Source organism: Clarias gariepinus, chromosome 17 (genome assembly GCF_024256425.1).
Source record: "Clarias gariepinus isolate MV-2021 ecotype Netherlands chromosome 17, CGAR_prim_01v2, whole genome shotgun sequence".
In the NCBI taxonomy this organism is placed as follows: Eukaryota; Metazoa; Chordata; class Actinopteri; order Siluriformes; family Clariidae; genus Clarias; species Clarias gariepinus.
The window spans coordinates 19813797-19836509 of NC_071116.1; the positions used below are offsets into that span (position 1 = coordinate 19813797).

At 38.3% G+C, this 22713-nt stretch overlaps 1 protein-coding gene across 8 annotated transcripts in view; it reads right to left on the bottom strand.

The window, feature by feature from the left end:
* Positions 1 to 11675: 11675 nt before the first annotated feature.
* psd3l (pleckstrin and Sec7 domain containing 3, like) overlaps positions 11676 to 22713 on the bottom strand; it is a 139902-nt gene continuing 128864 nt past the window's right edge. For all 8 annotated transcript variants that reach the window (XM_053515913.1, XM_053515912.1, XM_053515914.1 and 5 more), the window contains 2 exons: positions 21622 to 21765; positions 11676 to 14939 (listed from right to left, as the gene is read on the bottom strand). In XM_053515913.1, the coding sequence (XP_053371888.1) occupies positions 14739 to 14939; positions 21622 to 21765 (345 nt within the window). In that variant the 3' untranslated portion in view covers positions 11676 to 14738. The remainder of the gene's footprint in view (positions 14940 to 21621; positions 21766 to 22713) is intronic.

A 22713-nucleotide genomic window follows, 5' to 3' on the forward strand; every position in this document is an offset into this window, starting at 1 on the left:
CATTATACATTTCTCAGTTTGAAATAGTTTTAGGGCCATTCTTTTGAAACAGATTTCTTCATATTTGCGAAATTTCACAAGATTTTAAAATGGATTCTATGGTGTTTGTTCAAATGCACCTTCATGGTGCAAATTCCTTGTTCTATCACATCCTAAAAGTGCTCCATACGGTTCAAATCTGATGACTGGGAAGGCCACTAAACTCAATGTCATGTTTCTGAAACTATACGAGATTACCTTTGCTTTGTGACATGGTGCATTACTCATGCAATCAAGATCAGACCAGGCTACATGTCTTAGAGATATGAAACCATGGTGATCGTCACAGAGCTCACACCTTTTCTTTTACTGGAACTTTTGACCTGTGTCTACCATATTTTTTTTTGCACTATACTGCTGCCACATGATTGACTGATTACATAACTGCAAGAATGCCCAGATGTACAGGTTTTTCTGAAAAGTGGTCCTTTAGGAAAATATACAGGGTGATTTACTTAAAGAGGTCTCATAACTCTCGCTATGATGGAGCAATCTGAGTTCTGAGTCACTGAAACAGTTCCTACTGTAAAAACATAATCTGATATTGGATTTCTACAAAACAATGCAACTGTTTGATTGTGAGCTAGTAATTAAGGCCATATTTTTAGGACAGTGGTAGGATCTCCAGTCAACATTACGGGCAATTTGGGAAAGCCAATTGAATCAACTGCATGTCTTTGGATTATGGGGGTGAACCTGACCATCTGGAGGGAACCCACCAAGCACAAGGGGAACATGCACACAGACCCAGGCTGGGAATCAAACCCAGATCCTGGATGTGCATAGTGACAGTGTTAACCACTAAGACACTGTGATACAGCTTATAGTAAGATAGGTAACGCTGGTGCTTAACACTGTTAGAATTGTTGCTCTGACCCGACAAGTAAAAACAATACTAATCGCAACTGTATCAGGCATCTATTAGATATACTCATGTACTGTACCGTAGTGAACTCATTTCAAAGTTTGAGGAGAAAACAATGTAGATAATAAACCTTGAACACAGAAGTTGGATTGTTTTGCATTTTAATCAACCGTAATTCTCTGATTCCACGATAAGGAAGCGTTTTGATCCATGACTACGGTGCTGAAAATTTGGTAGAGAATTTGATTAAATTTTCTTAATCAAGTTAATAAAGTTAATGAAGTTTATTAACCTAAACTCAGGTCCAGGGCTAAAGAACCATCTGTTCAATTCTTTCTGTAGAAAAACTCTGTGAGTACAAATAGCAAAGAAAAAATGATGGACTTGAAAGGAAAAAATATATATATATATTAGATATAAAATCTCTCTAATGTTTTCCCTTATGTGTTTCTTTGCACTTCAATCTGCAAAAAAAGATTCTATCCAGAATACCAGAATCTGGACGTTCAAAAACATTCAAAAATTCGATCAGTCAAAAATGATCTACACTCTGGTATATTAAAACTTCTGTTGGCTGCACTTCTGTCTTATCAGCGCTTTCTGTTCAAGGCTACTGTTTCCCCAGTCACTGCTGTGCAGGTGTGAACGTGTTACATCAGTTCATTTGTAACTGTGGTACGAGCAAAAACAGACACCCCACTTATGATTTGCACCACAAAAGAGCATTTTTTTTGTAATCTGAGGATGTGATAAATTTTTTGTGGTCTGGTGCCATTATTTATCAAATACTTTGTGTGCAGTATAGTGAAACTGTTTGGATATCTGCAAATAAAATTTAGTCGGATATTCTAAGGAAGGTGAAAGTTTCCTAAAGAAAACATTTACTGACGGCAAGACATAGAGTCATCACTACTAACCTGAGAATAAACGGCAGAGTATGGAACGGAAACATCCTCAATCACCGACCAAGAAAAAGTGGAAAAGTCAACCATCAGGTGGCCCAGTATTGGAACATTATCAGGAAAAAGGATCAACAATCAACAGTACTCATAACAATGAGAAGCTTATTGAAGAGCTGAAGCCTAAACCTTGGACTGAACGCAGTGATACAGCGTTGTGATCTTGTATGACGATTCATGTCCGCTCACTTCTGCCCACACTTTCAAAATTTATGCATAGAACATTAAAGCATCTTCCCTATAGTCCTAATATACAGTAGCTCCATTAGACCTTTACTTGTTTGAGTCGCAGAAAGAAGCCAGACGTGGACGAAAATTCACTTCTGATGAGCTTTAAACGAAGGGAATACCAAAGCTTGTTGACTGCTTGAGGTGGGGTACACCCTGGACAGGGTGCCAATCCATCGCAGGGAACACACATACACACAGGAAACACATGCTTATTCATACACTATGGGCAATTTGGAAACACCAATTAGCCTAATTTGCATGTCTTTGGACTGTGGGGGGAAACTGGAGTACTCAGAGGAAACCCACCAAGCACGGGGAGAAAATTATTTGTGGTTCCATCGATAGTGCTCTTTGCCCAGAACTTTTGAACAGCAGCTGAGTATGTGGTCCGGTGTCTGGTCATGCACAGTAGGCAAGTTGGCACTCCCATCCTCCCCCTGCTTAATAAGTTGGATGGGGTAGGCAAAACATCATAGACAGCCTGGATTAAGAATTTTATAGTATGGGCATCATCTTCCAAAGCTCGGGCCATCTTGTCCAGGCTCCCTGCTGCTACATCCTTACCATCTTGCTGGCTGGCTCCTATTTAACTGATGCTCGCATATCATCCTGAAGTAAGGCCCAATTGTCCTTCCCCTGTGTAGCGGGGCGTGTAGCCCCCTGTGCCTTAGCCATGGTTCTGCAGCATCCATTGCTTTCTAAGGCCCAGCATTCTGCTTCTCTCCAGTTCTGTCTTATCCTAACCTAAATCTCAGTTTGAGAGACTTTGGGTTACAGGACTTTTGATATTGCAGAGCCTCCATAGTGTGGGTCATTATGGAATCTTCATTCCAGCTGTCGAAAAAGAGCTTCGCCTTGTTGTTCTGCCTGTAGAGGGCGATGCTGCTCACGCTCCTCAGTAGTCCAAGCCACTACCATAAAGAAAGTGAGGTCAAAGAATCCATGTGAGGATGGCAGATTAATATAATCAGGCCTTGAACTGTCCAGGCAGGCCTGACTTATTAACAGCAGCAAGCCAGGCCTCCAGGTACTGGTTGTTCTATCTGATGAACACAATGTCTCTCAGGCTGCAATCAAACACCTTCCACAGGTTCTTCACTGGTTTCTCAGTGATAGATAGGATCTGGGTGCCTCCAGTGGTGAAGTGGTCCTTGTCAATGGCCTCTTCAACACCAAGGATCTAAGCTTCACTGGACTTAACCACAATTGGTGATGGGTCTTCTGTACTGAACCTCAGCTGACTTCATGGATTACTGTAATGGTGCATAAAGTAATAATTCCTTGTGCCACGCTGAGATTGTTTAACCAGCAGAGACACTTCATTAGTTACATTTTAAGGATTAGAAAGACAAACTGAAGTGTTATTGGAAGTGTCAAGATAAAAAAGTAAGAAGATTCCTGATGCAATAATAAATGGTATTAAAGTATAATTCCGACCTGTCAATTTCATGGATTGTGAAATGTTGTGTGAAAAAAATAATGAATGTTTGTGATCAAATATCAGTTAAACACTTGGTGAAGTTACATCTTTAGAAATGCCAGTAGAAACCACAGCTATGTTCAATAGTAAAAGTAAAAGCATTTTCATAGACACAATGTGTCAAGGCTCAACGACGTTATGTCCCCATAAATTAAGGTCGGCTGATGAACTGAGTATACTGAATGGTCGAGTTACCACATCATTAATGAAGATCATCAATCAGAGTGGAAACATGAGGAAACATTTTTATACATGAAATGGCCACCATATTGCACACCATCATCAAAGCTAAGGGTAGTCAATTGAAATATAAGTGTGTGACCTTTTCTGGCCAGAAAGTGTATTTAATATGTAAGTCAAGTAATGACTATTTTGTCAATGTTGACACAAGAGTCCTTATTTTCTTCATCACTACAAATTCTGTCCGTTAAATGTGAAATAATATTTTCCAAACTTCTTTAGCATCACCTTGCTGTAGAAGTGTGTCTTCCTACATCCCTACAAGGAATCGCAGAGTCATATCAGTGTGTATTGATTTCTTTTTTACCTTGTAATATGATTGAAAACTTTGGGTTATTAAAGTTGAAAGGACAAATGGGTATGACCCAAGTGCACTTGCCAGCAGGTCCATCATGCCAACCATTAAAGGCACAGAATTATAGCCATCTGACAAGACAATGAGAATGAAGTTCATTTTTAATGCCATGCTTTTAAGGCTGATGGAAAATCTCTGGCATCAGACAGCTCATACTAATATCTCCAGCAGAACCTTGTACTGTATATCATAGAGGTTGCTTTGGTGTGTGAATGTGCACTTAATTTTGGGTCAGGATCATTGCCACATTGGTAAAAAAAAATAAGCTTTAAAATGAACCTTGCCACCTTTAACTTTAAAGGAAATCTCTGAGCGATTATTTAAAGGTATAGCAAAAACATTCACTATAGTGGATTGCTTTTTAATAATTAAACATTCACTTTGATCCAGAAGTAAATCATTTTCATCAGGGCATTGCAGTCGTGCCACACTGAAATGCAATTACTGTTCAAATCCAGCCCATAGCCAGAGTGGGAGGTGGTTGTAATCAGACTTTCTTCAATCTTTCTCCAGGAAGCACTACTATCCATATAAACGGAATGTCCCTTCTTACTAGTTTCTTGATCATTAGTTCAAAGTGATTTTGCATTAATCATCAAGCTTTTCATAATTCTGACTAAAATAGGCTGTAATATAATATATAGAATAGGATGCATTCATTTACGTTATAAGTAGAAATATAATCAGTTTTTTTTAAGAAAAAGGAAGAAAATCCGTGCTGATTGTTTTTTACTGAAGCAGTAAATTTATATATGAGCATATCTTGCATGCAATCTTTTCCAGAGTTTGTATGCCTCAAGCTTATGTCAACAGAAATGATCTTGTAGCTTACTTTGAACAAATCTCTTGTGTATTATAAAATATAGAGAAACTATGAAACGAGTTCAGTGATATAATTCCACGGCCATTCATTTACTCTGTGAAGCCGCAGCATTAAAAAAAACTGACCGTAGCAATAACAGCAATGTTTAATAGCGACAGTAAGAGCATTTCAACATGCACAATGAAAGGAGAACTCACAGGATGGGATATAAACTGCTCTATGTCCTTAAGAAAACGACTTGTATGCACATTTTGCTGAAGCATGAAGATTGGACTTTAGAGCAATGGAAGCTCATGAAGGGTTGCTTCAGTTGGTCAGGTCTAGGCTCAGTAACGTTACAGTATGAAGTCAGCTTATGACCTGAAGTTACTGAATGACCAGGATATGACATCAGTAAGTGTATCTTTCCTGATAGCAAAAATACATTCTAAGACTTAAATTGGGAAAGAGCTGCTCTGGGAGCATGAAGAATTTTTTCACACATTAGAGCATGAGACTTGCACATGCTGTACATTATGGCAAAAATATAATTAAGTTATCCCACTTTGTGTGTGAGCAGACTTTTGTATACAAGAAATACAGACCGTGGAAAGCTCAAGTACGCTTGGCAAAGAAATACACACCTTGTAAAAGCAGATAAAGAAATGAGCAAAGTTAAACCTGCTTATTATCCTCAGTTGCTTATTGAAACAGAGATGTAAGAGCTGCGGGCACTTGTTGCAATATTCATTTCCAGCCACTTTTTTTGTTGTTGTTGTTGTTTCCCTCCTACATCTTGTTTTTGTGACTGTGACCTTTGTGTTGCTGAAAAGACGTTTAGCCTAAGGGCCCAACAAAGGACAAGTGAATCAGTTTGGCAGTAATTACAGCCATTAGCTGAGGTGCAAGCTAAGAATTTTGGCTTTCCTAATGAATGTAAAGAGCTCTTCATGAATATGATTAGCTGTTAATTTATCCTTCTTTCTCTCCATCATTTACTCAGTCCATCATAGATTAAACAGGCACGTTTAAAACAGGTTCAGCTTTAAAAATACATTAGAAGTGCAATCGTTATTTGAGTTACTGACTGATATTCATGGAACTGCTTATGTCTACAGAGTAACACTTCGAGCATCATGTCAGGTTTACAACAATGCTGATGTTTTCAGAATTTATATTATTTGTGATTGAGATATGAAAATATGAAATATTTTTATTGGATCACTTTAATTAGGAATAATTAGCAAAGAAAATATATAAAAATCTTATTTTTAACATTTTAACAATTAAGAGCTAGACTCTTTTGTATTTAAAGTAGATTCGGTTGGTTATAGTGTAAAAGGCTTATACCTCATGCTGTCAAATTCTCAAGAAAGTCTTCTGATCAGTCTGTAGTAAAAACTGTAATTCAAATCACAAGTTTATTTGAAAGCACAAATTCTACACTTAAGATTTACACAATAACAGGACTTGTTTTCTGTGAAGCAGTGTTTAATTATATTTATGGAAGGAGTCTCCAGTTTAAGCATGTTGTATCAAAAGCAAAACTGCAGCTTTTCCAACATCGGAAAGAATTCAGGACAGAGGTCTTTACATTTTTAGGTTACTTGGTAACATGATACCTGGTAACTGTTCACTTCTAGGGGGAAAAAGATTATTAAGGGGGGAAATATTGTTTATAGCTGTAATAGAAGCTTGCAACTGGGCAACTGGCAATCTCCTAGTAGCTGCATCCATGTGTTGTTTTGTACTTCAACAAAAGTTGGGATTTCTTCTGTTTAGTTTTTTACTTATTTTTACATGTTTTTGCACTGCACTTTGTATTCATTTCTTTGACTATTTTTTTCCATTTGTGGTCTTTTATATCTTTATTGTTTTTTTTTATATAGCCCTAAGCTAGTTTTGTTAATTTATGTTATATGTAGAACAATGTTTCGTTTCACACGTTTATTGTCATTTCAACCATATACAGTTGAAAAAAAATCCTACTCGACTTCACTTAAATTTTGTATATGTGTTCTGTATGTACGTTTACAGCATTTGGCAGATCCCCTTATCTGAAATGACTTGCACTTTTATCTCCTTCTACATTGGGAAGTTAAGGGTTAAGGGCCTTGCTTTAAGGCCCAACAGTGGCAACTTGGTGGTGCTGGAGTTTGAACCTGACACCTTCTGGTCAGTAATTCATGCCTTATCTGCTGAGTGAACCTGTATGTATGTATGAATATATATTACTAGGGAAACCATCAGGGAAATTTTTAGTGCAAAAACTTTGACATTTAATGCAGTCGAAGTGGCAAAATCTGCACCACACAAGAATGGCTTGTTATTATTTTTTAAAGGAACTATACTGACGTTTTTCCCAAAATTCCCTTTTATCGGATTTAGGACTAGGCAGTCATACCTCCCTCAATTTTGTATGCACCCCAACAAAGCTTATAACAAAACCTTTGGCTTTGTCTCCATAGCACAGTAGAATGAGTCAACCTTGGCTCAAAGCAAGTCCTTTTCTAAGTTATGAGGATTCTTTTGGGACGCTACTGTACCTCTCTCAGTTTGGGTGTGCCTGAAAACCACTTTGGGAAAAAAAATCATGTTGAACCAGAATAATAAACCACTATAAATGTGGCCCCTAAATAAATCCAAACTTGCTCCATAGACAATTAATTGGATTTTACAGTGAGTCAGCAAAAAAAATAATATGAGTATCAGCTGCAGCCATTGCCTTTCATGTTAACACAGGCAATCAGGTTACACTCTGCGTGAAGCTACGTTTACACTGTCAGTTAAATGTGACTCAATTCAGATTTTTTGCTCATATGTGACACATATCGGATATGTTCTATGTCCATGTAAACAAGAAAAAAAAAAAAACCTGCATGCATTCCGATATTTCGAGATTGGTTTTCAGGCTTCCTTCATATGTAAAAATAAATCAGATATGTGTGTATATGTGTATCAGATGTGTGCTAGTGTTATGGTCGTGTAAACAGACAGATCGGATTTCCTGAGGCATTATGTTGTGTACATCATTAAAACTGTGACTTCTTCGCGGTTTAATGACGTAATGTTATTCTCCGGTGGGAGCACGTGTGGAATGATAACATCGCAGGTGACATGGAAGAGGAAAAGGTCCCCCCGTCTTATGTTAATGCTTATTTAGGCTAAATAACCTTAAGAAATCAGTATTTGGTGAATGAAGCATATGCACTGGCTGCAATTTCTTTTTTCTCTCCTCCTCTGTTTTAAAACCATGATGACGTTTTGTGAACTTTGCATATATCGCAGAGCTAGCGGTAAGCATATTTCGCCTTTGTCCATCTTGGCTAGTGTGTAGCGCAAGAACCTCTCTTCAAATTAGAGTTGGACATTGAGACCTGCAGTGTAAACGGGGCTTCTGAGTTTGCTGTGAAGGGGGAGGGGTGCTGCAGCAGAACTAAGCCACACCTCTCCACTCACACAATGCCCTCTCATAGCTAGCATAAATGCTAATATCTTGGGAACCCTGCGGCGAAGTGCAGGTTTTACTGTTACCTTCACAATTTTTCCAGGAATTGTATCAAGTTCTCTGTTATTCCTGTTGTTTTGCATTATTACTATTAATAACATATGTCAGTTTGTGTTATGTATGTTTTGTCCTCATGCTCTACATGGTGCAATCGCAACAAGCCTGTTGTGTTTCTGTCCTTTTGCTACTGAATGCTTAAAGTTTATGTTGGGTTCAATGCAATATGCATCTACGTATCTATCTCCAGTTCTTTGTGAAAGTTGGTACTTCCTCCTTTAATTCTTTTTCTTTTTGGCTTCATTTTTGATAAACAAGTGATTACATAGTAAAAAAAAAAAAAAGGCAGTCCCCTACTTATGAACAAGTTCCATTCAGGGAGCATGTTCATAAGCCAGATTTGTTCTTAAGCCTGACAAAGCAAGTCTTTGAAATGAAAATACAATGTACTGTAAAGCACACCAATTTACTTGACTTAATCTCTGTCCCTTTTCCTCACATTGCCATCATGTGGCCAAAAATCATAAACACCCAAACACCCAAGGAAATGAATCTTAGTGAAATGTAAAATGCAACATTGTTGTCCCTCCACCTTTAATTTTTTTGTCAGCTATTTTCCAGTGTATTGGAAGCTGTTTTGTTAAGAATTTTCCCTTAGGATTATTTATTTGCATCAGGACAGCTTTACAGAACAGCCATTTTCCGACTCTATCGTCGTGCTTCCGAACTGATTTACTTAAACCAGTCAGGCGACCCATTTCTTCTGCACCTCCACATGCGCACAAATACAATATACTGGACATTGGACATTTTATACTTTTACTTACACACTGAAAATATATATAATTGTAAATACTGGTATCTGATTGTAAGTCGAATGTTCGTAAGTTGGGGACTATCTGTATATTGTTGTTCATCTAAGGTTTTATTTGCCTAATACTAACACCTGTTATGATCAGATGATTTTTACCATGTTTTTAACAGTTAAAAGAGGGGGTAATAACTTTTGCACATGGCTGTATTTATTTGTTTATATATTCACCTTGTAGATGTTCCACAACATTAAATACATTTATCAACAAATAAAACAACTATTATAAAATTATCAGATTAGGTTAGTTTGTGCAAATTATATAAAAAAGACACCATTATAAATAGAGTAGTACAGTAATAATACTTTGCAAGGTTTTATTCCTTAAATAGTTCTCTGTTAGGGTTGTCATTTTGTTTTAAATGTATACCTTTTTAAACATGGATGTTGTATGGTTTAAATGTACGTGTTGTCAGTAAAAGTCCATCTCCAGACTATAGCACAGGAAGCCAGTGTGTGTTTGTGTATACAGAAGCAGTGAAGATGATGTGCCGTCATCACAACGTTCCCCCCTCAGGCACTTTCATTAAAGCTGTACAGAACGGTGCATGCACTTTAACAATAAGTGACTTTCCAGTATAGCAATGTCTGAGTGCTCTCTGAAGTAAACCCATACTTACTGACATCAGCTCCTCACTCCCTCCTCGGCTCTCCATCATGTGAAGTGCATTGCAACGATGCGTTTCTAAGCAACTGTTTCCAATCAGTATGTTCTACTTATGTAACTTTTATCTACATACATGTGTGTTTATGGACATACTGTGCTTACATAAGTAATATTGAATAAAAACATTTTATGGGCTTATGTTTAAAATCATGCATGTGACAATAAAGGGTGAAAGAGGCATTTTACAAGGGGGGGGGCAGGTTTTTTCATATCATAATCATAATTATTGCTCTAAAAATGATATAATTATGGATGCTGAACGGCCATCTGCTCTGGAACCCTTCCTGGTATTTTGTGTGTGTAAATGCTGTGGGGTGTGTGTGCTAATGCTGATATCCTAGCAGGAAAGCAGTTTGTTGTTGATGGTCTTGCTTCTGCTCCATCCTATGAATGAGATTCATTACAAACAATAGAAACTGTGGGTTTGATTACTAACACAGGTCTAATATGCTGCTTTAACTGATCGATGATGTGCCTCCGGTCTCAGGATATCCTGCACCATCCGCCTCAGACACATCGCAACATGAAAGGCTCTCGCTCTGTCCTGCTCGGTCTTCTGTTCATCTCTCTGGTTTATGCTCTCCATCAGAGTTGCATTAAAAAAAAATGAAATTATGAGGGTAAAAAGATTCAGTAATTCTTGTGCCATTTTACATTTTGTTATTTTGCCACATTTAACTTTGGACAAATCAAGACTTGCAGACACTTTTGTACAGTGTGACTTACAATTAAGCTCAGCAGATAAAGTTTTTTGGAAGCAACAACAGCTTTTTGATTGCAAGCCCAACGACTTTATTACATAGTCACCACCACCATCACCTTCAAATCACCTGTTCACAAAATGAATGGATAATACCATAAGTAAAAAAAAATCCGAAGGAAAAATTGATTACGCAACTCTATGGCCAATGCTTGGGTTACTGTTTGTATGTTTCATCTGTGTTCTTCAGTTTTCTTCCGAAAAAACATGCCTGGAGGTGGATCGGATCCTTAAAATTTCCCTTAGTTGTGAGTAAGTGTGCAACAGTTTGTGCATGACTGGTGTCCGATTTGTTCCCACCTCAGTAATCCCAGGAGAGGCTCCAGATCAACCATGACCCTCAGCAGCAAAAAGCGTGACTACTGTAGGTCTGTGAATGCCTACATCGTAGTGTTGTGCTTTAACAGAAATCACTGTTATGGAAGCATAATCAGTCTGCCTCCATAAGTCCACTTGGAAAGCAGATCTTTCATATTTTGTCCTGCACTCCTGTAAACTGTGAGAAACAATTCTCGTCTTGTAGATTCGAATGATTCGGTTCCATAGCAACTGTGAATTAAATAATAGGATCATCTCCTTGAAAGAGACAGGGTGATGAGCAAAAAAACACTTTAAAAGTGCTACATTTATACGGAGCTTAGCATTGATATTGTTTCATTAAATCAGCTCTCGGCTCTTGTGTTGCCATGGGTTACTTGGTATTTTCTTATGCATCCTCTGTAGGAGGCTGTGCTGTTACCTTGGCTAAAAGCATTTCAATGAAGCACAGATCTTTTGATTAACTCGCTCACCAACATTTTCAAGGCAACTGCTTTCCTGACATTAAAAATGTATATATGCATACAGTATATAGCAAGAAGGGAAATTTATCACAAGAAAAAAAAAAACGACAAGAGGTGCATTGAATTAAATACTGTATATTTTATTCACTGAAACCGTCTACAGTTTGTATGACACCAGCACTGTGTCCCTGATCTTGGATCTCGGATCTCCTGTAGGGCGTAAGACACGCTCTTATACCAAGAGATCACCTGAACAAGCGGAAAAGTGGATTACTCTGAACACAGGGCGACAGTTATATTGAACAGCATTTACAGAGTTAAAGGATTGTACAAGATCACAGCTTTGAGAGAGAGATTTCTAAGTGGTGTTTGGAGACCAAACAGTCCATCAGAAGGCTAAGGTGCATCACTGTCTACTGAGGCATGAGTATGTACAGAGTCAGCTGCTCTCTGATACACTGGTCCGAACACAGATGACAAGATATTATAGAGTTTATTAATCAACATCTTAGTCTAGATGGTCAAATTTTATACCCGGCCTTATCGCCGGGGCAACCAGTAACCCAAATTTCAAACCCTTTCCTGAGCTCCATCGTTTCCAGGTCATTTTAAATTTAAATCCTGCCAATTAATGCTTCTTTTGTTTTTTTTTTAAAGGTAGGGCATCGTCGGCTTTGGTCTTAAATCCCCCTTGGAGCTCTCTTCTGATCTGGACATGGACTAAGTGGTCTGGACTAACTTTAGCACGAGGTTTGCTAGAGCAAACAAACAAACAAATCTTGGGAGCTATTTGAGAATTTTTATAAGGCAATAAAGTCTATGCAAAAAAACATCAGACCTCTCCTAATGTACTGTACACCATCCAGTTTTGAAAATTCCAGTTTGAAAAAAAAAAAAAGTGACGTTATGGATTATTACTTGAAGTTGATGTTGGTAGAATTTAAATACAACTCCTATTATAAAAAACAAAAAGAAAAAAACAAAAGAGTGAACCTGCAACTGACGTGCCAAAAAAAGTTTTTTTTTAAAGAAACGTATACCCGTGTTTTATTTTTTAACCTTACCTTTCAGTTAGTTTGTATCGTCCTGTCATCTTTTTATCAAAATGAATGACTAAAATCTATACGATTCCTCACGTCGAAGGAATGAAACTGTGCTGCTGAAATAAAAATTTCTTCTACAAGGGAAACTATTTGGTCAGTATTTATGTAGTCATACATGAACAATATTAAGGATGTCGATCTCTTCAGGTCAACTCCCAGACGCTGGGAGAAAAAAAAGAAAAAGAACCTTTTAAATGCTGGATGTTAACAAGCGAATGTGAAAGCTGAAAGTACATATTAAGTGCTTAAATATTAAAATTATTACTGTTGTTTAATAAAAATAGTGGTATTGAGCGAAAAAAGAAGCGCTAATAACGAAGCTTAGTGTGTAGCTGTTGTAGAGCAAAAGCAACACAAAAACCGATCTGAATTATTGTTCTGAGTTAGCTTGCGATCAACTATTACGATCCTATCCGCTCACATTTATTATTCCGTAGGTGTACTAAATAGACAATCAAAAAAAAAAAAAAACCCTACATACAATAAAAATAAAGTGTCCTACATATTTTAATACGTCTAGTTCAAGTAAACATCGTTTATGACTGGAGGGACTTGCATGAACTAACTCAAAATATCTTCAAACAGCCTGACTATACTTCAATTCGAATTCAATTCAAACCTTCAACTACTGAAAACGGTGTGTGTGGATCTGCGACGGAAAGAAATTTGTGCAATAAGCAATGGAAGTGTAAAAACCTTCATAGTGTTCCATCCTTTGCCTAATGAATACGACGTCACCGAAGGCGATCGTTCCTCGTTATACAGCATCGTAAATAGCCTCCTAAATAGGAAACTTTGTCTTCACGCGACGACCTACGTCTAAGGGCTAAACTACAAAACCACTGACAGACGAACACACTACAACTTGAGCTGACAGGAAGAAGAAAAAAATAAAATAAAACGTACATTCAGCTCAGTACCTTCAATAAGCTAAACACGATGTACACGGCCTGAAAAAACCTGCGATGTAGCCAAGAAATGCGTCACTATTTATTATTATTATTATTTTTTTTAATAAAGCTCTAAATACTTAAACAGAAGAACTAAGTCATAAAGTGCACTATAAATACTAATTTTGTCTTTACAACAATGATGTTCCTGAACTGAGAATTATAAATCCAAATATATAAGATTATAAAATACACTAAAGGAGCATTGGCATTTACACTACGCAAAAGAAAGAAAGAAAGAAAAAAAAAAAAAAAAAAAGCAGAATACTTTTTATTTTAAGAGTTTAAAAAAATAATTGGCTCGCCCGCACCAATGATGCACATCATTCCGCAGGTCTGAAAAGCCGTGTTTTGTAAAATACAACGCAACTAAGCTTTAAATGAACGCTGTTAAGTACCTCGGGTTTATCGTTACAAAAGAACAAAACTGGCTTTTTTTCTCTACACTGCTGTAACATGCTGGTACAATTGAGATTGTTGATCATGACCTGATGCACTGCGTTCCTGTATTTACATCCTGATGCATCACTGTAATGAAAAAATAAAAATCTCGGCGGTCCTTAAAGAACGTTTTCTCGCGATTCGGAGAAACGCATTCAAGTCTCCTGTCAGTTCTCTCTGGAAGCCTTACTCGCGTGTAAGCTGCGGTTTCAACGTTCGATTCATTTCCGGACTAAAATGACCTTCTGAGAAAGGACACGGCTACTGCCTACTGTATGCACAAAGAAACTGCTGTGGAAATCGGCACGGAACTCTAGGCGGGAAAGCACTACTCCTCTCTTGAGTGAAAGGCAAATCAAGTTTCGAGACGCGACACGGCGGGAAAACGAATCGAGCTGAACATCTCGCGAGGAAATCACACGCTCATCACGACAATGACAGCTGCGACGATGTCGACGACACTGAAAGGAAATTAAAGGACCACACGGATGTTAAGTAATGTCTCCTACAAACAGCTACACGAGCACCAGTCGATCTAAAGAGGACGAGTATCAATTCAATTACAGTTTACACAACAGTTTTCCGTTTACAACAGTGGCAGATAATAAATTACATCAAAATAGAATTTCACATGTCGTGAAGAATGGCTCTCGTTTTTCAAGAGAGGGGGGGGTGAGGACACGCTGCTCTATGTGACCTTGGGTGTCTCGGGACGGTAGTCCTTCCTCTCGGATGTGTTGCGCTTGATTTTGGCAGCAGCTGGCTGGGACTCCTGGTTGAGGTGTGGGCTGGACTGGGATTTCTTCAGAGCTGCATCGTTCTCTTTAGCACTTAGGAGCTCCTTCACTCCGTCCTTCAACAGCTTCACGTACGTCTCGTAACGGTTTTCCTGCAAACGGCAAGGAAAGAAAGACGGATTTAAAAAATTAGATCAGCTCCAATAATCTACACTTAGGGACATTGTTTAATTAATAATTGAATCCTTAATTGATAGTTGTTAACAGTTAAAAAATGTCTCAACCCGTAATGTTTGTTTTGTGTAATATTTCTCCGTACCTCATTTCTATTAACTTTTAAAATAATTAAACTGCAAAACCAAATTAAAATAAAGTAGTCTGCACTATCAATAATACGTGCTTAGTTAGCAGCAGCATTTGAGACTAATGATTATCCTTGGTCCAATTGATCACACAATTTCAGTTTAAAATGCAAGAAAGCAGCGTCATAATGAACTGCCGATTACAGGAGCCATACAGAACATGGGTCAGACATCATAGGTGTCGTAGGTGAGCGAGACCAGCTAGCTAGATCTTCTGATGTGTGACGTTACGAAAGCTGTGTATGAAACTAAGATACTAACATACTACCAAGATTCCTTTATGACATAAATGTATATATGAAGAGTTTGACAGCAAAATGAGATAACTTCTTCTGGCAGCAAAAGCAAGTATTGTAAGCTGTTTGAAAATATTTTGTGCATTATTTCTTATGGTTTTTTGTTTCCATCAATATGAAATTTGCATCATTTTACAAAACACTATAACTCCACCTGCCTGTCACGCCCCCAAGCAACCAGCCCATCTGATCCAATCCCACAGAAAAGCCAATGTAGCACAAATTGCCAAAAAGTCAAAACTGGCCACGGTAGAAAAAACCCAGGACACCAAGTGTACCATAACCCACTGTGCATGATCCCCACAAGAAAAAAAAAAGAGGGAAATCCCACCAACCCCGGCTTCCAAACTTTAAAGATCTTTAAGTGATCGAGAACCCATGGGATGTGCCAAACCATCAAGTCCAATTCATGAATATCTCAGCCCACACCCACAGCACACAAAGGATAAACTTCCACAGACACCACAGCTCACCCCCGGAAGCCCTGCACAGCCATGCCCTGAGGGGCCAGAGCCACCCTGTGAACCCTGGTTTTACTATTACGGCTGATCGGTGTACAATAGTGCATACAGCAGGCAGAATGTGTCTGCTATACCTGCAGTTCTTTAACACTGTCTTGCATAACATAAGGTTACTGTATTTCAGATCCTGGAGTCATGCACACACACATGATCAACCTTTCACATCCTGGACAAAACACTTCAGCAACAACAGTTATGTAATTTCTGCTTTCACGATCAATACACACCTCTTTCAAGACCTCACACACGATAATGTACTGTAGCATTAGGCATTTGATTAAAGGCATGGCTTTAATCAATCAAGTGTACCACGCACAGACGAAGCTATTGATCTGGAACACACCTGAAGGAGTTTCGTGCAGAATCAATTACTTCCTCGGACCACACAGAAGATATGAAGATATTTTCTTCTTCTTCTTAGACTGGAACTATGATGGAGCGCTGTTTTCTGCTTTGTGATTGTGGTGCACTGCAGAGGAAGGGACTGTTCTGAAGATGTGAACATGGAGAATGACTCTGTTGTGCAAATTTGATGTTAACCTTGATTCATAAATGCACCAGGGGTGGCACATTAATACCTTGGGGGAATTTAGAGTAGCCATTTAACCTTCATCATGTTTTTGGAATACAGGAGCTAACTGGTGAACTGAGAAATCCTACATGGACTTGGGGAGAACATGTTGAAGTCCTTTGTGCTGGTTGATGAGAACTACCCGCAAAAAAACAACACCAGAAACAAGGACATGTGAACATGTGTCTTTCACATGAATTAGACAGATAGCGCAGGCATGTCCGAGCTGTAGCTGTCTTTTATGTGCGGCATGCTCAGAGGGAGGGAGCAGAGAAGCACAAAGCACAAAAAGATTTGCGTTATCCGACGGTAATGCAGTACAAGGGCTTTGTTCCGTAGAGTTTCACGCCACTGCTGTGAAGATCTGAGGGAGGTGTGCTTAGCGTTTGAAGCACGCTGCAGGACATCACTCTACTTCATCCGTGCCCAGCTGAGAGCTCTGAAGTGCAGTGCTGCAAACAGGACGGGTGAAAGGAGCAGACAACTATTACTGTGGCCATTTGCACGGAGATGGAATAAAACATTATCAGCCAAATGATCTCAAATATGATGTGAAAAGGAACTAGCATGGGATAAGTGAGATCTTGGGTATCATCACTGACAGCGGTCTATTCCTTATGCCCTGTGACCACCATCACCATGTCACATTACTTTCATCTTCGTGGCATTGCCCATCTCTACCCATACGTTACCCTGCAAAGCACCACCATTCTCATCCATGTGTTGCTCACCTCCCGCACTGATTACTGTAATTCGCTTTTGTCTACCACATAAACTCCAGCATAGACAGATTCAGAATTCTGCTACCTGCATCATAACCTGGCTTCTCTGCATGCAACACATCACCCCTTCGAAATTATCAAAATTTTCAATTTTATTCCATTACCTTGCTCCATGTTACCTTTCAGAGCTCTTACAGTTCTACACCCCAACTCTCCCTCTTCGCCCCTCCACATTTAGGCCCCTCTTTACTGTTCCTCGGCTTAAAAATTCTCTCCTAGTAAACATTTATAACACTAAAACACTAGACATATTCAAACCATGATTTTTGGTTGCTTTCAAATCTTATACATCTTTAAATTTATTTACAACTTTAATAAACAATTGTTATTTACTGAATGTCTGTATTTTTATGGTGACCATCAGTGACTTAAAATAATGGCTATGATTAAAATAAATCACAATAATAATAATAATAATAATAGAAATAATGTTGTTAGTCCTTCGGCTGCCTCCGTCGAGGGGTTGCCACAGCAGACCATCAGATCTGCATGAAGCTTGGCACAAGTTTTTATATCGGATGCCCTTCCTGAGGCAATCCTCAAATTTTATCCAAGCTCGGAACCGGCCTGGGGTTTGGGCACTGGGTGGGAACGGAACCGGGTTCTTCCACATGGCAGGCTAGCTCCTGCTACAGTAACACCCCACTGATTTTGTTATAGCAGCACATCCCAATGTATTCCATTTTATACGACATCAATTGATCAAGGAGTGCGATTTTATTTTGTTAGAATGTGAGTGAGATAAGCTATATATCCCAGCTATAAGACGGATAAATGGATGGACAGATAGAGTACTAAAATAAGCTTTCTTTGCCTCACTAGCCTTTTCTTTTCCCCTTACTTTAGGTTAATACATGTACTGTATGTATATAGACAAAATAACATGTACTGGTTTTTTTTGCACTGACAATGAAGACTCCTTCTATAAATGTCTTTTTATGAAAAGCATCAACGATGATAGTCTTTGTCAAATGATCTGGTTGCTCACATTTATTATTTTGTTCTGAATTATGTAGTGTCATCCATCATACTGTTAAAGCCTTATCACGTGGCCATTACAATAGAAAAATAACATATTTAAATATATTACCAGTGGTATAAACATATCACTTAAATTACAGAGGGCACTAGTGTCAGAGCTGTGCTGATGCAGAAAATGAACAACTTCTGAGTAATTAGATTTAAGTACTTAACATCAATACACTGGTATAAATAAGTAGAAATACTGGGGAAATACAATATAAAAGGTAAAATATAAAATATACAATAAAAAGAATGTTGTATGCATGAAAATTTTTAATCTGTACCGTATGGTAGAATTTCGATAAAAACAAGTAGTGATTATACGACTATAAAGGTAATATAATAGTAGTACAGTACATGTAATGTAAAGAGTTAGGAGGGTAAGAAAAGTGTTGAATGCAGTGAAAGACAATGTGCAATGTACAGTACTGTTATTCAGCAGTCTTATGGCCTATGGGAGACCTCTCATGAGTCATGCCTGTCCCAGTACTGCAGAACGAAGCAGGGTAAACATGCTGTAAATCAAGTAGGTAGATCATCTAATAATAATAACCAGACACCCTACTGTTTAAAACATCTTACAGAAATTCAGCAAAACATTACACTTAGAATAATCCTGGAATCCAATATACTTCATTTCCTTGATAGCTATTGACCATTTCATGTTGTTGGTGCTGCAGAAATTTAGTCAAGGCTATAAATGATGATAATAGCACACTGTGCCACGATGTCCATTTAAAATAGTGAATTCTGATTAGTGTGTTAGTCTAAATCTCCTGGCTGTTTGGAGGCAGCGTGGCTCTACTGCAAATCATCTCATTACTACATCAAGCACACCTGCCAACCGCTATTTGAAAAAGTTCTTCATTCCCCGTCAAGCAGCCCTGAACGTGACAGAGTACAGCAAGCCATTGATGTTTCATATAACAGCTTCGCATTTGTTCATTTGACAAATTATCAATTGTGGACAGGAAAATAAAGCACTGGAACTTTTTTGGGCATCTCACAGAACGTCTCACCTCAATTAAATTTTTAGTAAAGTGCTTTTAACAATCGGTTTTTCTCATAAGACAGCTTTATAGAAATATGGATGTAGATTTAGAGTTAGATCCCTGATCAGCAAGTCGGAGGCAGCAGTGCCCCGAACCAGCATCCAAAGAAAACCCTTGAATAAATATATATATATTATTATATATAGAGATTATTGCTGCACTCGACCTACCCCTGATGTGCACATATTGACATTATTAGCAAAATCATACACCTGCATGCGTCTGGCTTCACCAGAACCTCTAAGGTGCCCCTGCACTGCTGGCAGATGAAATCCTTACATGGACTTACCAGACATTTCCTGGGTTCCAGCATGCTTCTGTCTACACCACATTTTTTTACAAAATGGCTATGGATAGCCTGAGATATTCATGTTGTAGTGTAAGATGATTGTTGTTTCATGGTAGCTCAGTAACCTTTAACGACCTTTATTTGCCACGTCAATAGTAAATTAATTGTCTCGGGCTGCTGGGTCACTTTTAAACATGCCACCGAATACTTTATCAAAGTCATCGAAGGTAACAGGAAAAGCAGGGGTTTGAGACAAAAGAAAGAATGGCTATTTTCAGCAAAGGCCTTTCAGACACTGGAGGCTGTCTGTGTGTGTGTGTGTGTGTGTGTGTGTGTGTGTGTGTGTGTGTCCCCGGGGGGTGCGCGTGTGTTCGGGGTAAAGTATCAGGTGAGCAAAACAATTTTTTTTTAATTGTCCAAAAAAAGAGGGGAAAAAAAAACCCCAAATCTAAATGTCTATCATCATATAGCAGTTATACAAAAATTTCATGCTAATAAAATAATAAAAAATGTTTTTACTAGGGTTGTCAGCATTTACACATTAACTCTTGCCATTCATTTAAAAGGCTTAACACATTAAAATGATTTAATGCAAAGCAATTCTATTTCCTTAAATAAATTATAGATGCACAAGAAATCAGTTTTAGATTAGTTGGGGCTATAAAGATAAACCAGCTTGTGATTTTAAACTTTCACGTTTAGGAAGGATAACGGAAGGACCGTTATCAATCATTAGTAAGTACTTAGCTACAGCAGCAAAATGGAGACTGGTGTACAGTATATACAGTATTCATTTGCATTATATCGGTGCATTGATTTATGTCTGCCATGGATAACAATTTTTTACATTAAGAACTGTGGAATTTGGCCACTTTAATCCTTTAGTGGGTCCAACTCTTTAACCTTGTCCTCTTAAATACATCACCTTCCAAAGGTTCAGCTATGGAGCCAATACCCCTGTCGTGCTCATCATTCCATAGATTGTAACTGAGATGTCAGACACAGTATGTGTCGTCTCTACTACTATTGGTTCTGTGGATTTTTCATTAATATGTCATGAACTTGTGATGAATGAAAAAAATAAACCATTTGCACTTACGATTGAGAGCAGACAACTAACAGCTTCTAATGGGAATTGCAAAAATACCAAGTTCAAACAGTTCTGCTCCTGAATAGCTCAGCACATCAAGAATATTTAAGTAAACCTACAGTACAGTAAGTTGCTCTAAACCTTGCAGGGTGCAGGGTACAAAGAATACAAGACTGTGTGGGAGAGTTTGGTAACATCTCTCTAACAACAGCAGCTCCCTCAAGCATGGTCTCATATCATCTCTGAGAAGCCTTGGGGCAACATAATTAGAGAGTAGAACAAACACTCAGCAAATAATCACAAAGGGATCAGACGTAAGATTAAAATACATGGTCACAGGTCCTAGGCTTTTGCACAATGCAAAGACATGAGTGATGATTCTTAGGGTTAAATAGTTATGAGAGAAATGATGCGTCATGTGTTCTTCTTTACTGAATTTATCAAGTCTGACCCACTGCTACTTGCCACAAAAATACCATTCGATGCTAAGCCATCGAACAAGTTGTTTCACGTACTTAAAACAAAGTATAACTGAATTCAGAAAAAACAACTAACTGAATGAAAAAAAAAAGGAAAGAAAAAATACACCAGAAGTGTAGCAGCTGAGATTCTCTTTCTTTCCCGTCCAGTGTTTAAACGAGACAGTGTTCAGCAGAGCATCTGTCAGCATGTGTAAATAAGCTCATTTCTGTCAGATCGACGCACTGCTCTAGCACTCTCGAAGAAAAAGTGTTAAAGACAATAAGAGAATGTCGAAGTGACAGAGTAAACATGAAAAACCAGGGCTTTACTGACGAAATAAAGTGCAATGCAAGACCTAGTGGCAATGCCGGTGCTGTTTGCTTTACCTCAAATTCCAGGTAGTGCTCTTTAAGGCGGTACTCGTCAACCTCCTTGGCTTTGACCTTCTTGTCTGGAGGGTAGGACCTGTGTTCAGCTAATTCTGTGGAGATGTGCTTCAGCTTGGCCTCATGCGACTTCAGCTGCTCCTCCTGCAATACAACAAAGAGAAAACGGGGAATTATAAGTCCTGCTTTAGTAATGTACAGTATATCCACATCCAGCACAAAAGTCATGGAAATGCTTCTTAGTTACAAACTTAACTTACTGTTGTGTCTAAAATCACTTCCTCATTCACTTGTTCTCTATTTAGTACAACCTACCTGTATGGTCAGGCGAATATTTTAGTATCCCTTATGGAAAATTTGGAACATAAAAATACTGTAGCAGAGTCGATAAATGCATGAAAAAGATCAGATCAGATATTCCTTGGGAACTCTAGTTCTCTTCAAACAAGAATGACCAGAAATGTTGCTGTAGATTCTCCAAAAAAAAAAAAAAATGCATCTGAAATGAAGCTCAATTATGAATGGCTCAATTATTAGCATTATTTTTAATACTTTGATCCAAATCCTTTGCCTGATGGACGTCATAAAATGCCGACCTTCCTCCCTTGAGTTGCTCTACCAACTCTTTACTTCTTTACTGCAGGTTTGTGGGTCATTCCGTCTTTAACTGTGGCTTAATGAAAAGCAGTCTCATTATTGTAGACTTTAACAATAATATGCATTCACTTGATCATCTGTCATCTTCTGTGGTCTTTCAGAGGAGAACAGATGATTTGGCCACTCCAAATGGTTCTGCTATCTCTCTGATAGGCCTGTTTTATTATTTTATTTAGCATAATGATGGCCTTCTTGATTTGCATTGGTGCCTCTTTGGAGAGCAAAATTTGTTCAGCACATCAAAAATATTAAAGTATACAGTAAACCATTATCTCCTTAATGTCTCATAAAATAACTAAGAAACGGGCCACAACTGTCCATGAAACAGCTCATCAGTCAGTTGTCCATTAAGCCTGTGGAAAAATTGGCTGGAATTGGCTATAGAAGGGTAAAGTTTAACCCAAGCGTTCCTACATAAACCTCTTTAAATGCTGC